At 57.9% G+C, this 14,886-nt stretch overlaps 1 protein-coding gene across 1 annotated transcript in view; it reads right to left on the reverse strand.

The window, feature by feature from the left end:
* The window catches only part of HMCN2 (hemicentin 2), a 150,510-nt gene that overhangs the window by 35,660 nt on the left and 99,964 nt on the right, over positions 1-14,886 (reverse strand). The window contains 16 exon segments of the mRNA XM_007453133.1: positions 43-222; positions 689-813; positions 902-1,061; positions 1,150-1,293; positions 4,221-4,352; positions 5,916-5,997; positions 6,738-6,940; positions 7,914-8,027; positions 8,202-8,363; positions 9,132-9,228; positions 9,857-10,044; positions 10,456-10,569; positions 12,410-12,628; positions 13,493-13,643; positions 14,014-14,156; positions 14,663-14,776. Of these exon segments, the coding sequence (XP_007453195.1) occupies positions 43-222; positions 689-813; positions 902-1,061; positions 1,150-1,293; positions 4,221-4,352; positions 5,916-5,997; positions 6,738-6,940; positions 7,914-8,027; positions 8,202-8,363; positions 9,132-9,228; positions 9,857-10,044; positions 10,456-10,569; positions 12,410-12,628; positions 13,493-13,643; positions 14,014-14,156; positions 14,663-14,776 (2,328 nt within the window).

Below are 14,886 nucleotides of genomic sequence, written 5' to 3' on the forward strand. Positions count from 1 at the left end.
CAGCCGGGGGGGGGGGGGGGGGGGAGCCACTCCCTTCCCTGAGGGTGCGGCCCGAGCCGTGGAGGTGGGTGCGCTGGGAGAGCGCAAGGGGCAGGCCATCCTTGAGCCAGCTCACGTGGATGCGTGGGGAGCCCCGGACAGGGCACGCCATGGTCACCAGCTCCCCAGCCCTGCTCACCAGGGTCCCTGTGCCCTCTGCCCCCTGTTCGATGGTGGGAGGCACTGGTGGGTGGGCAGAGAGGAAAAACGGGGGCAGTGAGGGGGCCTGGGCGGGGAGGTGGGCTCCTCTCTCCTCTCAGCGAAGTCCCAGGAGGTGGCGCCGATACCTCGACTTCTGCCACGTGCAGCCATTGTGTGGCAATCATCACGTGGGTCTTAGGCCCGCGCCCAGCCCAGGTGAGGATGAAGCCCACTGCCTGGGGGCGTGGGTCTCTCCTTTATCCCGACTCCCCCACTGTGCCCCTGGGCTGGAGCGGTTGTGCCCCTAGCCTGAGAATGGGGCAGAGGCCCGGAGAGGTAAGGCTGGCCTGGCTCACAGAGTGGGCACGGCTGGGGCTTCACCAGGGCTCCTGTATCCGGGCCCTGGCACCACCCTCCAGGTGCCCCAGTGGAGGCCCCACGGCGGCCAGGCTGCTGCCGCCCTGGGACGGTGAGGCGGCCTGGCCCTCCTCGCCCCTCAGCTGCTCACCCAGCACGTTCACGGTGTGCAGCCTGGCGTCCTCACCGGCCGTGTTGTGGGCCACGCAGGTGTAGGCCCCCGAGTCCGAGGCCCTCAGGCCCTTTAGCACCAGGGAGCTGCCCTCCAGGTAGAACCTGCCCCGGGGAGGGAGAGCCGGGAGCAGGTGCGTGAGGGCCTGCAGGCTTGCCTCCTGGGGCGGGGATGTCACAGGCTGGGTCTTACCGGAGGTGGGGGCCGGCGCCCTGGCCCAGTGGGCCACCGTCCTTCAGCCAGGCCACGTCGGGTGGTGGCTGCCCATCAGCCTCGCAGTCCAGCCGCAGCCCCTGCCCCTCCAGGATGTTGTGCTCCTGCGTGGCGCCCGAGCTCCGGATCCGGGGGGCCACTGTGGCAGAGTGGGTGTGGTGAGGCCCGGGCCAGTGGCCGGGGCTGGCATGGGGGTGGGACACGGGGGGCGCAGGGTGCAGACGTACCCAGCACGGCCACCACAAAGTCCTTGCGGGCCTCCTCCTGGGCGTTTTTGGCCACACACGTGTAGGTGCCAGCCTGGTCTGGCTGCAGGTGACTCAGCTGGAGGCGGCCCCCCCGGGAGACCACACCACGTGCCACACTGCTTTCTGTAGGACGGAAGGGTGTGGCAGGACTTCACCTGCTCTGACCCACCGCCCCAGGTGCCACCCCTGGGCCCAGACAGAGAAGTCTCATGACTCCCTCAGGGGGCGCCTGACCCCCACACTCACAAGGCTGGAAAGACCCTGGGAACCCTTGAATCACCCACCCCTTTCTTATGCTCATAGGGAAACTGAGGCCCAGACGTGGGCAGGGCCTCTAGCCATTTACGTCACGGCCTTCCCCAGCCTGGACTCCTTTGATTGCTCTGGTCCTTACAGCCAACCCCTCCCTACTGCCCTCACTGGGGACATTTCTTCCCAAGGGACCCCACTCTCTTTATTTTTATTTACTTTTCTGGCCGTGCCGTGTGGCAGGCGGGATCCTAGTTCCCCGACCAGGGATCGAACCCGTGCCTCCTGCATTGGGAGCTCGGCGTCTTAACCACTGGACAGTCAGGGAAGTCCCCCCGCCCCACTCCCTTTAGAGTCCAGGACTTTCTCCTCTTCCTGTTGACTCTCAGGCCCAGCCCTCATCTCCCACCCTCCTTCCAACCCTTCCCTCCCCGCACTGATCAAGGTGAACCAGCCACTCACTGACTCCAACATGAGTCCAGTGAGGGGCTTCCCCTGGGCCTCTGCTCAGGCTGCACCCCTCCCCCAGCCTAGAATGCCTCCCCCTCGTGTTCTCCAGCAGCACCTCTGCCCCAAAGCCTTCTCTAACTGCACCGGTCCAGACTGGTCTGCCCTCCCCCCAGATCCTCATCTGTCCAGCCAGTCTTTCAACACAAAACGTACTGAGCAACTACTATATGTCCAACAGCGAGAGAGCTCGGGAATCAAGGATGAGTGAAACATGGTCCCTGTCCTCAAGGAGTTCAAAATACATCAGGGACAGTGACGCAGGTACAATCCTGTGTGCCCAGCCCGGTGAAACCCTGACGGAGCACGGAGAGACCAGGCCAGGCTTCTGGAGGAGGTGAGTCTCAGCTGAGACCTGAAGGTGAGTCTGAATCAGCCAGGTGAAAGTGGAGGTGGTCCGGGGAGCCTGGGATGAGTATTTCAGGGAGGAAACAGCGCGTGCCAAGAGCCGGAGCCGAGAGAGAACAGGGTCCGCAGCGATTCCACTCCCAGGTATATATCAAAGAGGAACTACACAAACACTCGTACACAAACATTCACAGCACCCTATCCAGAACAGCCAAAAGGTGGAAGCAACACAAATGTCCATCAGCTGGTGGACGGATAAACAGAACATGATATATCTACACAGAGGAATGTTCAGCCATAAAAAAGAAAGAAAAGAATTAACTTAAAAAAGGAATGAAGAACTGACACATGCTACGACACGGATGAACCTTGAAGACACAATGCTAAGTGGAAGAAGCCAGTCACGAGAGGTCACGTGTTGTATGACTTCATGTGTTATATGGATTGTCCAGAACAGGCAAGTCTATAGAGACAGAAAGTAGGTTAGTGGCTGCCTAAGGCTGGGGTGGCTGGGAGTGAAGGCGATGGGTAAGGGATTTCCCTTGGGGTGATAAAAATGTTCCAAAATTATAAACAAGGTTCTACTGTATAGCACAGGGAACTATATTCAATATCCTATGATAAACCATTATGGAAAAGAATATAAAAAGAATGTATATATGTAAAGCTGAATCACTTTGCTGTACAGCAGAAACTAACACGACATTGTAAATCAACTATATTTCAATTTTTTAAAAAAGAAAATATACAGTTGGAAAAAAAATGTTCCAAGGGCTTCCCTGGTGGTGCAGTGGTTGAGAGTCTGCCTGCCGATGCAGGGGACATGGGTTCGTGCCCCGGTCCGGGAAAATCCCACATGCCGCGGAGCGGCTGGGCCCGTGAGCCATGGCCGCTGAGCCTGCGCGTCCGGAGCCTGTGCTCCGCAACGGGAGAGGCCACAACAGTGAGAGGCCTGCGTACCGAAAAAAAAAAAAAAAAAAAAAAAAAAAAAAAAAAAAAAAAAAAAAAAAGTTCCAAAATTGATTGTGGGGATGGTCTGTGATCATACAAAAAAGAATTGATTTATATGCTTTCATTGAGTAAATCGTAGAGTATGTGAATTGCATCTCAATAAGGCTGTTATTGAGAGAGAGAAAGACAGAGACAGACAGACAGACATAGGCATATGCAAGGAGTCAAGAGCAGCTGGGTCTGTCTGGAGCACGCAGCAGGGCAGGGAGAGGGGGGCTGGCCCCAGCCCTGAAGGGCCTCCTGGGCTGTGGTTCTGAGGACTCCAGCCACGAAAGGATTTTCAGTTTCAACAGACAACTGACCTACTCAGAGCTGCACTTTGTGATCCCTTCTGCCCCGGTGAAGCCTGCATTGGAGGCATGGAGTAGACCCGAGAGACCAGTGTAGGGGCTGCTGCCCTCACCCAGGGGTGTGGACAGTGGTGGCTGGAACGGGAAAGGCTATGGACGGAGAGCAGTGCTGGCACCAGAGGCATTTATGTTGACAAGACGAGGTGTCTACTGACTGATGGGTGGGTGGGTCGGGGGAGAGGAAGAGAGCAGGGCAAGGTGGAAGGCCTGGATGGGGGTGACCAACAGCTGGGCCGAACGGAGCTGAGTTACTGGAGAAGGAGCAGCTTTGGGGCCAACGCCAGGCCCAGGGTCAGGCCAGCTAGACCCTCAGCACCCACTCTGCATTTCTGTCCCGTGGGAGCTGACTATGGATACAAACACAAAGAGCCACTGAGCCCCCACTCAAATGGTCCTCAGTGTTGGGATTTCAAGGCCAACAGGGTTAAAAGACAAATTGGTGGGGATGGGACCAACAGGGCACTGCCAGCTTTTGATTTTGCCAAGTAAGAACCGTTAACAGCCAACTACCCCTTCTGTTTTCACTGCCATTTCATTAAATAAAGGACTACTTGGCACCAAAAAGATAAGGACTAATGCACTCACCAACAGGCATTCTGTCTTTCAGCCAAGTAACACTAGGTGCAGGGACTGCAGTGACGTCACAGCTCAGGACCAGGGGGCTTCCAGCCACCTGACTCACGGTCTCCGTCTTGGGGTTCTCAAACGTTGGGGGCACTGCAGGAGAGAAGCCAGATTCCCAGAATACTAAGACCCTGCCTCCTACTTCCTTCCTCTCAGGCAGATCAGGGATGCCCGAGAAGCCCTTCCCTGTGGTTAGGAGTTGACATTTTATGCCTTGCCATTGATGATGATATGAGTTGTTTTATTCGCAAATGTAAATACAACCAGCAGCTGGCTATTTCAAAACATTTACAAAGCAGAGCCCAGGCGGGGACCACTTAGCCCAAGGATGGTAAATTTCATGGCTATTGCACCAGCAGACCTTAGACTATGCCAGGGCAGACATCACTAATTGATCCCAGCACTCTCCCCTGCTCAGCCAGAATAAAGTCATGCATCCCAGTGGAAAAGAGATAGCTGTGCTCAGGATGAAACATCTTCTCCCTCAAGGACCAGACATTCCTCCCTTCCCACTGTTCATTAAGGTGGCCACCAGGATAAGCAGCTATGAGCTTTGAGCAGGAGACCTGGTGTCAATCATTTTCAACACTGGTACTCAATATGGCTCAAGGTTGAATCCATCCACTGTCCCCCTTTTGGAGAGGCTACAGGGTTTGGCATGTGCAGCAGACAGCTGGTGTCCCCCCAGGCTGTCCATCCCATCTTGCATGGGGTCACTCAGGTAGAAACCACATTTCCCAGTCTCCCCTGCAGCCTGCTGTGGCCAGCTGTCAAAGTTCTCACTCATGGGATACAAGCACAGGGGACAGATGCAACTTCTGCATCACCCACTTAAAATAAAAATGCTTGCCCTCTACATCTGCTCATTTCTGCTTCGTGGGCTGGGACAGGATGCGACATGGACAGGGACAACCCCCAGGGGATGGGAGATCAACAGGATGGAAGGATCCTGGTCCCTAAATTACCACTTGGTAGGTACAGATCTACCCTCCAGCCTAGACACTCACCTCTGGGCTTTTGGATGACAGAGGTAAACGTCTCTCTTACTTGATGCACTGTATTTTGGGGTCTTTTTGTTACCCAGCTGAGTCTATTCCCTAACCGACACAATAGCTGATCCTGAGAAAATCTGGCCAAGCCTTCATCCCTTGCTTCCCTAGGCAGCTCCAACAGGCTCTCCCTCATCCCCAGCTTGAGCTACACCCAATGAAATGCCATCTATGTTCCATTCTTGGGCTGCTGGGGCAGGCACCTCAGGGCTTAGGCAGGGGTGACATGGCCCCTGCACTCTGAGGGTCTGATCTCTTAGGGCTCCTGTCCCAGTGCTTCCATGCCCCGTGCCCAGCACTTTCTAGACACAGTCATGGCAGACCACAGATGGAGCACTTCCTGTGTGCCACACAGGCAGGTACTACTCTTAGCTCCTTTTACTGAAGATAAATCTGAGGCTCAAAGGGGTAAAGTCACTCTACTGAGTCCCGCAGAGCAAGTCATTGGCAGAGTCCTATTCGGATCCTGGTCTTTTCAATTCCAGATCTTGTGCCCTAAACACTCAGCCACACCTTCCCTTTCCAGCTATGGCCCTTCCCATCCTTGGCAACTCCCTGTGCTGCTAGGGGTACCACAGCGACGCTGGCAGCCTGGTGCCCAGCTTACCCTGGACTGTGAGGATGAAGGTCCGCACGGCCTCCCCGGCTGTATTGTTGACTCTACAGCTGTATAAACCTTTATCCGACACCTGAGACAGAGAGAACACATGAAGACAGTGTGCGGCTGCAGTGGGGATACCTACGGCTCCCCCAAAACATCCAGGTCCCAGAACCTTCCACAGCAGGGACTCCCCAAATACGCTGGTCCTGCCTGGGAAGCCAAAGGGGAGATGGGACCCTCTGGCCTTTCCCAAGAGCCTTAAGATGCAGGAGGGCCGATGGAAGGTAAGTGCACAGGATCCAGACCCCACCCTTCCCTGGGGCTGCATGTCTGTCAGTGGAGCCTGGAGAAGGTTCCCTCACTGTGGGGATGGCGCTGAGTCAGGAGACGGAGCCCACGTGCATTTCCAGAGGAGCAGCAAATGTTCATCCAAAGAACACTTGTGAGTGTCTAATCCATACCAGGGAGGGGCGTGGGCAGGTGGAACAGACTCCCAGGGAGTCTTAACCAGAGGACCCTGGAAAGGCTTCTGGATTCTGGGGCAACAGGCAGGCGGATCTGCTCAAAGTGATTCTGTGAGTCAGTGTGGAGCCGGATCTGGGGCCCCGTGATCTTCCCACGTCTCCCACCCCGGACGCTGCTAATCACCTTGGATTGGGGTCCTGCAGGCCAAGGAGGCAGCAGTACCCCCATCTTGCCACCCAGCTGCCCCCCACGCCCACCCTCGGCTCCCCAGGACCAGGAGGCGACATTCCCAGGGGCTCCCCAGGACCAGGAGGCGACATTCCCAGGGCTTCCCATGGCTGCCCGCACCACCAGACATCTCACCTGGGTGTCCTGGATCTCCAGCCTCTGCCCACCCAGCAGAGCTTGGGTCCTCTGTGCCAGGATCAGGGGCTGCCCGTCCTTGTGCCAGGTCACGGCTGGCTCGGGAAGTGAGTCTGTCTCGCAGCTCAGGACGGCCTTGTCCCCTGCCTTCACCAGGACCACACCCTGGGGGCCACTGGAAGCCTGCCTGAAGGTTGGGGGAACTGGGGAAGGAGATGAGCTGAGTGAGGGGCGTGGCCTTCCCCGTGTTCTCCCTGGCCCCAGCCGCAGGCTAACAGCCTATGGAGAGACAAGGTCACGCAGTGGACCCCACCGCAGGGGATGGCACAGACCCAGGGAGCTGGAAGAAGAGAATCCAGGCCAGCATGCCAAGGGCCTGCTGGGTGACCTGGGAAAAGCCTCTTGCCCTCTCTGGGTTCAGCCTCCCAGTCGGGGGAGATGCTATGACAACCCTCCTAGGCTCTTTCCTACACAGGGCAGGCCCCAGCTAGGTTAGGGCCCTCCATGGGGGTCCACAGGCCCATGTCCCTCCAGCAAACCAGTGTAGAATCTCCCACCCCAGCTGTGAGCCCACAAGACCTGGCACGGTGCCGGGCACACAGTAGGTGAACAGGCACAAATGAATGTTCGCCCCAGGGCTTGAAAGAACCCTCCAGGGAGTGCTGGCTCATGACATCTTGGGCCAGCTTTTCCCCAAGAGGATTCTGAAGACCAGAAGCCCCCCAAAAGGTTCCATGCGGAGAACTTCGTGATCCATCAGGCTTAGGAAGGGCCCTCCCTGGGCCAGCTCTGGCTGTTTTCCTGCTGTCCCCTCCTCAGCTTCACAGCTCACGGGGCACCAGGCACTGGGCTAACGGCTCACATACCATCATCTTACCCTTACACCAACCATCACCTTACAGATGAGAGACCCAAGGCTCAGGGAGGGGAAGTGACTTGCCCAAGGTCACAGAGCAAATAAGTGCACAGCTGAGTTTCAAACCCAAGCATGTCCAAACGCTAAAAACTAGGATCTTAACCACCATATGCCCCCCAGATACCACTGCAGCAGAGGGCACAGGGCATCCCAGGCTCCCCCAGGGCCGGCTGCCCCTCTCCTGGCTGTGCTGTCTGAGGGTGTGAGGGCTGATTGAAGGAGTGGGGGACAGTGCAGGTGGGGGGACAGACAGGACATACCCAGCACGCTAAGCTGCACCAGCTTTTGGTCTCGGCCGGCGGCATTGAGGGCCTCACACATGTACATTCCAGAGTCCGATGGCTGTGCCCGAGCCAGCTGCAGCGTGTGGGTGCCTGCCAGAGGTGGGGGAGATAGCCCCTGGCACCAGCAAACAGGCCCCAGCCCCCAGCCCCCACGCCCACAGTCCTAAAGCCCTCCCCGACATCCAGTCCCATCCCAGGTCTGGGGAGGCAGCTCTGCTTTCCCACAGAGCCTCAGAGCTGCGTCCCCAGCCTCAGTTTACTCACCAGGCAGGAGGAAGACGTCTTCTCCCATGGAGAGGGCCCGGCTGTCCTTGTACCACGTGACTTCAGGGCTCGGGTGAGCGTGGACCTCGCATGGGAAGGAGATGCTGCTGTCGAGGATGGCGGTGACCTGCTCCGAGTTCAGACCCGCGATTCGTGGTGGGACTGTCCCCGCGGCCACCAGGATAAAGAAAGACACATGACAATGCATACCGGCAGGGAGCAGACAGCCACAGAGTGAAACACAGGGCCTTCACTAGCTCCTGGAGCTTCAAACCTCACTGTGCAGCAGCTCCTATCTGTCTTACCCATCTTACAGATGTGAACACGGGGGCTTAGAGATCAGAGAGGGAGAGTCACTTTTCCAAGGTCACTCAGCTGCTCAGTGGCAGAGCCAGAATATCAATTCAGGTTTGAGTCCTAGACCTTGAGTAACACCATCATCCCTCCGCCCCTGAGGCCACAGCTGCCCCACATCTGGAGGCAGAGCTCATGGCCACTGAGATGTGTATGTGTCACAAGAATGCAGAGGTTGACAGGGCCGACTCCAGGGCGGGGAGACCCCCACTGGGTGACATCTCTGAGTCTGTTTCCACAGCCCTAAAATTGGGCTAACCTCTCAGCTATGAGTCTGGGGAAAGTACTCAGCCCCACGCCAGGTACACAGTAGATGCGCAATCATGGTGCTGTAAGGCCTCAGAAGAGCCATTCTTCTGGCAGCCTCCGAAGCTGCTTAAAATTATCTAGTGATCAGCGTCCCCCAAATGCACTCCTGGGGTACGGCTGGCACAGGCCCAGAGCCCAGGACACTGGAAGGACCGAGGCGCTGTGTCCGCCCGCACGGTGAGTCCTCGGAGCGCGTGGGGCAGACCCAGAGCACCAGCCCCTCCTCAGCTGGGGAACCCAGGGGGCTTCCTGCTCAGCCCAGCTCACCTTGCACCCTGAGGGTGAAGAGCTTCTCCGCGGAGCCCGCCGGGTTCTCGGCCACACACATGTAGCTGGCAGCGTCAGCCACCTCTGCCGTGGACACCTGTGGGCGCATGCCACCGACCGGATGGCTCTGGGTCCCACCAGGAACTAGTGTGAGGGTTCCTCCCACCCATTCCAGGCACGGCAGGGACCAGGAAGACCACCTTTGCCTACATGGAGCAATGCTTAGGGGCTCACCCCACAGCCATCTAGGGCTTTCTGTGACATCTGGGGGGATGCGAAGCTGACGGATGATTCCCTGTAGCAAACTAGACGGTGACAACAGTCCCCTCCCCCAGCCCCAAGGAGGGTGCTGTGTGCTGTGTTGGACTCCAGGGGTCCCGTGGCGCTGTGTCTGGACACTGGGTGGCCGAGGAGCTGCCTGAGGTCCTAGGTGCTGGGCACAGCTCTGTAAGCGTCCAATGGCATTCCCGAGGAAGGCTGCCCTGTGCCGTGCTGGGCTCCAAGTGTGGCATGCCTGTGTGTCCTTTTCAGGTGCCATGTGTAGCCCAGCAAGTTTGCTCACATACGATTATCTGGTGGGCTGAATTAAATCCCAGGGGCTCCAACGTGATTTCAGGCAAAGAGCCTCATTTGGCACAGAGAGTGGTTAGCTCATCGGTCCTCAGACAAGCAGCACTGAGTCACAGCAGCGGCTGCTTTTAGCCCGAGCAGGGGGTCGCCCTGACCTGCAAGACTTGCCCATCCTCCAGGACCTGCAGCCACGGGCTTGGGGAGAAAGGCAGCCCGTTCTGGAGCCACGAGATGGTGGGCACAGGGTTGCCCAGGGCTGGGCACTGTAGGCTGACGGTGCTGCTGGCGTTGACAGTCACCTCCTCCACCAGCTCCTCTGTGGCACCCAGGATCACAGGTGGGGCTGGGGTGGGGGGGTAGAAGAGGGTGAGGGTGGGCAGAGCCTCCCTGGGAAAGGTCCCGGGGGGCGGTGGGCGTCGAGGCAAGAACACCACTTGGTGCCGGGCACTGGCTGGGGCTCCTTGAACCCTGCCCACCAAGCGCTCCCAGGCCCTGCCGCAGCTAAGGAATCTGGGGCACAGAGAGGGCTGTGATTTGCTCAAGGTCACACAGCTAGGAAGCAGCTCACTTGCAATTTGAATCCAGTCCTGTCTGGTTTTAGAGCCCAAGCTCGTAACCCCTACCTTACCAACCTCTGAGTACAGTAGGACTGAACATGCTCTCTACTGGGACCCCCTTTGGGAGGGGGCCCCTCATGGGACCTGTAGACATGAGACCACGCCGCGCCCGCCCGCCCCCAGGCCGGGCCACTCACTCAGCACCAGCAGCTGGTAGTGCAGCCAGTCCGCGCCCACCTCATTGGAGGCCTTGCAAGAGTACCTCCCGGCATCTTCCGCACGTACCAGGGGGATCTGCAGGACCCGGCCTCCTGCGGGGACATGGGGACAGAGGCCTGAGCCAGGGCAAGGAAACCCGCTCTTACCCCTGGAGGGGCCCTGGGACACATCACTCCCCCCCCGGCCACTCCCGCTCCCCCACCTCATCTGTGAAACACAGAGAATCGCCTGCTCTGCTCAGGTCACGGGTCAAGGGGATCAAATAAAGCACAGTAGCGGCTTACTCTGTGCCAGGCCCTGGGCTGAGCATTTCCCTGGCCTCTGACTCCGTGTGCTGTTACTACCGCTCTTCCCCCTGGAGGGGACCTGGGACACATCACTTCCCCCCCGGCCACTCCCGCTCCCCCACCTCATCTGTGAAACACAGAGAATCGCCTGCTCTGCTCAGGTCACGGGTCAAGGGGATCAAATAAAGCACAGTAGCGGCTTACTCTGTGCCAGGCCCTGGGCTGAGCATTTCCCTGGCCTCTGACTCCGTGTGCTGTTACTACTCCCATCTTACAGATGGAAAAACTGAGGCTCCCAAAGAGTGCCCAGCAGTGCTGAGCCCAGCTCCTCATTGAAGGCAGAGGGAAGGGGCAGAGAGCTTGGCAAATGTCGGCAGAGGCTCTCAGGAGGTGGCGGTGGTTGGGCGTGGGGGCAATTGGGGGGCATCACCTGGGACCCTCTGTGCACAAGAGCCAGCCAGGGCCAGAGCCTGGCATCTGTGGGACTGGAGCTGGTCTCCAGTGGAAGCTGGGCTAGGATCGCTGTGTGCTCAGGACTCTGGGTTGGGGGATCTCTGACCCAGGATGTGGTGGGCTGTGAGCAGGGTTAGAACCAGGGGCTCATTATGCGCGGAGCCAGGAGACAGTACCCGGGATTTGGGGAGGCAGTGGTCATGGCTGGGGGAGGGGTCACTCGATACATGTGGTTAATCTGTGATCAGGGCCAGAATTAAAGTCAGCTGTGACTGTGACCACTGTGTACCCAGGATTAGGGGTCAGTGGCCAGGGTCAGAGGCCAATCAGCATGTGACTGAGCTCGCTGCATCCCTAGGTCAGAGGGCAGTGCCAGGTTAAAGGTCAATCAAGCTTTCCGTAAACATTGCCTCTCCCAGATCTCCAAGGGGCAACCTGCTTCTGCAAGTACCAAAGTACAAACCCTGGAATGACCCTGTTCATCCTGCAACCCACATCATCCCCCTCTGCTGGACAGCGCCACAACTGGCCCAAGCCTGGCAGGACCAGGCAGGACCTGGCAGGACCCGGTAGGACCCCATCCAGGCTCTGTGTCTCGAATACCTCCCAGTTGTGGGCCACCCTAGGGAAGCCAGGCATTTCTAAGTCCCATCCCCGGAGCCTTTTAATTCAAAGTCATCCACAAAAAACTATTCTGAAATAAAGCAGTTGTTTACAAAAATTAAATAACCATACAGAAATATTTAAAGTTGTGAGAAGAAATTTAAAAGGTCACATAAGCCATGAGCTTGGACTCTGGGTGGTCATCAGAGCCCAGGGAGGGATTCTTCAGCATTTGGGGTCACAAGATCTTAATAAAGGAACCGGCCACACCTCCAGAGAAAGGGGCCAGGACATTACAGATGTTGAAGCCCAGAGGTGGGCACGGCCGAGATGAGAACCTCGGTTCTAAACTCCAGAGGCAGAAGGGGACCCCATTCTAGCCTTCAAACCGGTAAAGAACTTCTAGCCCCGGTTTACAAAAGGCAGCTAAGGTCCAGAGTGGTCACATGCCCTGCCCGGGGTCACACAGCAAGCAGCACACAGGAGAGCTCAAGGACTTACAGAAAGGCAGAGGAGACCAGCTCTGATGTGGGTGTGACCCTGGTGCCTGCCTGCAAATGCCCTGCTTCTCTGTGCAGCCCTGGCCTACCTTGCAGAAGAGACACCCCATCTGTGGCCGAGAGGGGCTGGTCTTCCCTGTACCAGGTGAGTTTCGGGGGTGGGACCGCGTTGGTGTCACAGTACAGGTAGGCGGGGTTGTTCTCCACGATCTCCCGGTATTCCGTCACCCCACCTCGGGCCTCTTCCTCCCGGGACAGGGTCTCAAAGGCTGCACCGGCATCTCCCACCTTCTGGAACATGGGGGGCACTGGGGAGTGGGGGACAAAGCCATTAGGACCCACAGCTGAGGGACGGGGATGAACTTGCGCTCGAAGAGATTCCCGTCCCAGCCCCGCCCCACGCGCAGAAATTCCACCGTTTGAGCCAAATCCTTCAGTCAAGGCAGTTTTTTTTTGTTTTTTTGTTTGTTTGTTTTTGTTTGTTTGTTTGTTTGTTTTGCGGTACGCGGGCCTCTCACTGTTGTGGCCTCTCCCACTGCGGAGCACAGGCTCCGGACGCGCAGGCTCAGCGGCCACCATGGCTCACGGGCCCAGCCGCTCCGCGGCATGTGGGATCTTCCCGGACCGGGGCACGAACCCGTGTCCCCTGCATCGGCAGGTGGACTCTCAACCACTGCGCCACCAGGGAAGCCCCAAGGCAGTTTTTAAATTCACTCACTCCTTCAACCAGTGTTTACTGAGCAACTACTATGCTGGGCACTAGGATAAGTTTCCTCTCTCTGGAGCTCGTGTCTAATGGACTCAGTCCTGTGACACGCTGGTATTTCTCAGAGGAGAATGCCAGTTACTAAGCGTTAGCCGGTGTATGCCTTGGAGCACAGAGGCCCCTCATCACCGGCTTTTTGAACTGGGGGGCCCTCAAGGTCACCTGATTTGATCACCCACATTTTACAAAGGTAAAACCAAGGCCTGGGGGACAACGATGTCCTTGTCACAAGGTCAGTTCATGAAAGAGCCCAGGCCAGGGGCTTGGGGACCAGACATGCAGACAGCGATGAGAACAGAGCCCTCCCGCCAGGCCACTCCAGAAGCACCGACACTCCCCACCCCCAGCTATGCGGCCTCCCAGTCCTTCTGGCCCACGCCCCACCCCTCCCCGTGGCCCTACACACCCTGGATGAGCACATTGAAGTCCTGGTCATCCTCGCCAACCACATTGGTGGCCATGCACACGTATCGCCCAGAATCCGAGACCTGCGTGGGCCGGATCTGGAGTAGCTGTCCTTCCCCAAGGATGTGGACACGCTGGTTGGGGGTCACGGGCTGAGGGTGGAAAGAGGGGAAACAAACATCAGAAATGAGGGGCAGAAAAAAGCCCCCAGAAGAGTATACTACTGTCTTCACACAGTTTTTGGAATACAACATAAAGCGACAAGAACACCCCAACAATTTTGTAACACCAAATCCATACAACTTAAAAATTAGAAGAGAATTCAGTGGGTGAATATAGGATTTAATGTTCGTGAGACTTGTTTCCTATAAAGAGTTGAATTTCTTATTAAAATACAAAGGGCGAGGCAGGGCCCAGGCCAGCTCTGGGAACTGATGCCTTGACTGCCTTTTCTGGAAGCTTCCAAGCAGACGAGGGGGACCAGACCGAGAACCTGAGGCCGCCAGGGGGTCCCGGGCTCACCCGTCCGTCTTTGTACCAGCTGATGGTGGGTGGGGGCGTGGCCCAGCACTCGCACTCCAGGGTCAAGGTACTATTGACGTTGGTCTTCACTTCCTTCACGCCGACCTCCCCGGAGGGGTCATCTTTGGAGATGGAAGGGGGAACTGAAAACCACAAAGCAGTCTGAGGAGCAGGCCCGCAGAAGAGGTGCTGAGACCCTGCGCTCCCCCTGGTCCCGGGTCTGTCCCAGAAACGGGGTGTTGGCTCTCTGAGAGTGGAGGGACTCTGGAAACCCACCCGCTCCTGGGGAGAGATGGTTGGTTACGGGACAGGTCAGGTCTGAGGTGGGGGGATTCCTGGGGTGACCTCTGGGAGCCCTCTTGGGGGTATCAGGTCTCAAGCTCTGGGGTCTCTGGTTGTATCACAGTGTGAGTGGCAGAAGGAAGCCAGGACTGGTGTGGCTCTGGGCGTCCACGCGGCCCAAGTCCTAGCTCACTGGTTCCCTCCTCCTAGGTCCTCGGCCCTAAAATGACTGAGACGGCCCTGGCTGGCCAGTGACCATCAGAGGAGACAGGCCATGTGAAGGCATCTGGGGTGTCAAAAGCAGCCCTAGGGTTCCCGGGCCTCCTCCTTCCCACCCGACTGGTGCCCTGGAGGGTCCCTGACTCACTGAGGACTTCCACGTGGTAGTTCTTCAGGGCCTCGCCAAGCTCATTGGTGACCACGCAGGTGTACTGGCCTGCGTCTTCTTTCTGGGCATTCAGGATCTGCAGCCCGTGGGTGCCTGCTTGGGGGGCGGGGGGCAGCGGCCAGGGTCACCCCCAGGCATTCACTTAGGCTCCCTTCCTCTGACCCGGCCCGATGACGCGTCACCTGCCCCCCCCCCCCCCCCCC

This window comes from Lipotes vexillifer, unplaced genomic scaffold (genome assembly GCF_000442215.2).
Source record: "Lipotes vexillifer unplaced genomic scaffold, Lipotes_vexillifer_v1.1 scaffold149, whole genome shotgun sequence".
Taxonomy (NCBI): domain Eukaryota; kingdom Metazoa; phylum Chordata; class Mammalia; order Artiodactyla; family Lipotidae; genus Lipotes; species Lipotes vexillifer.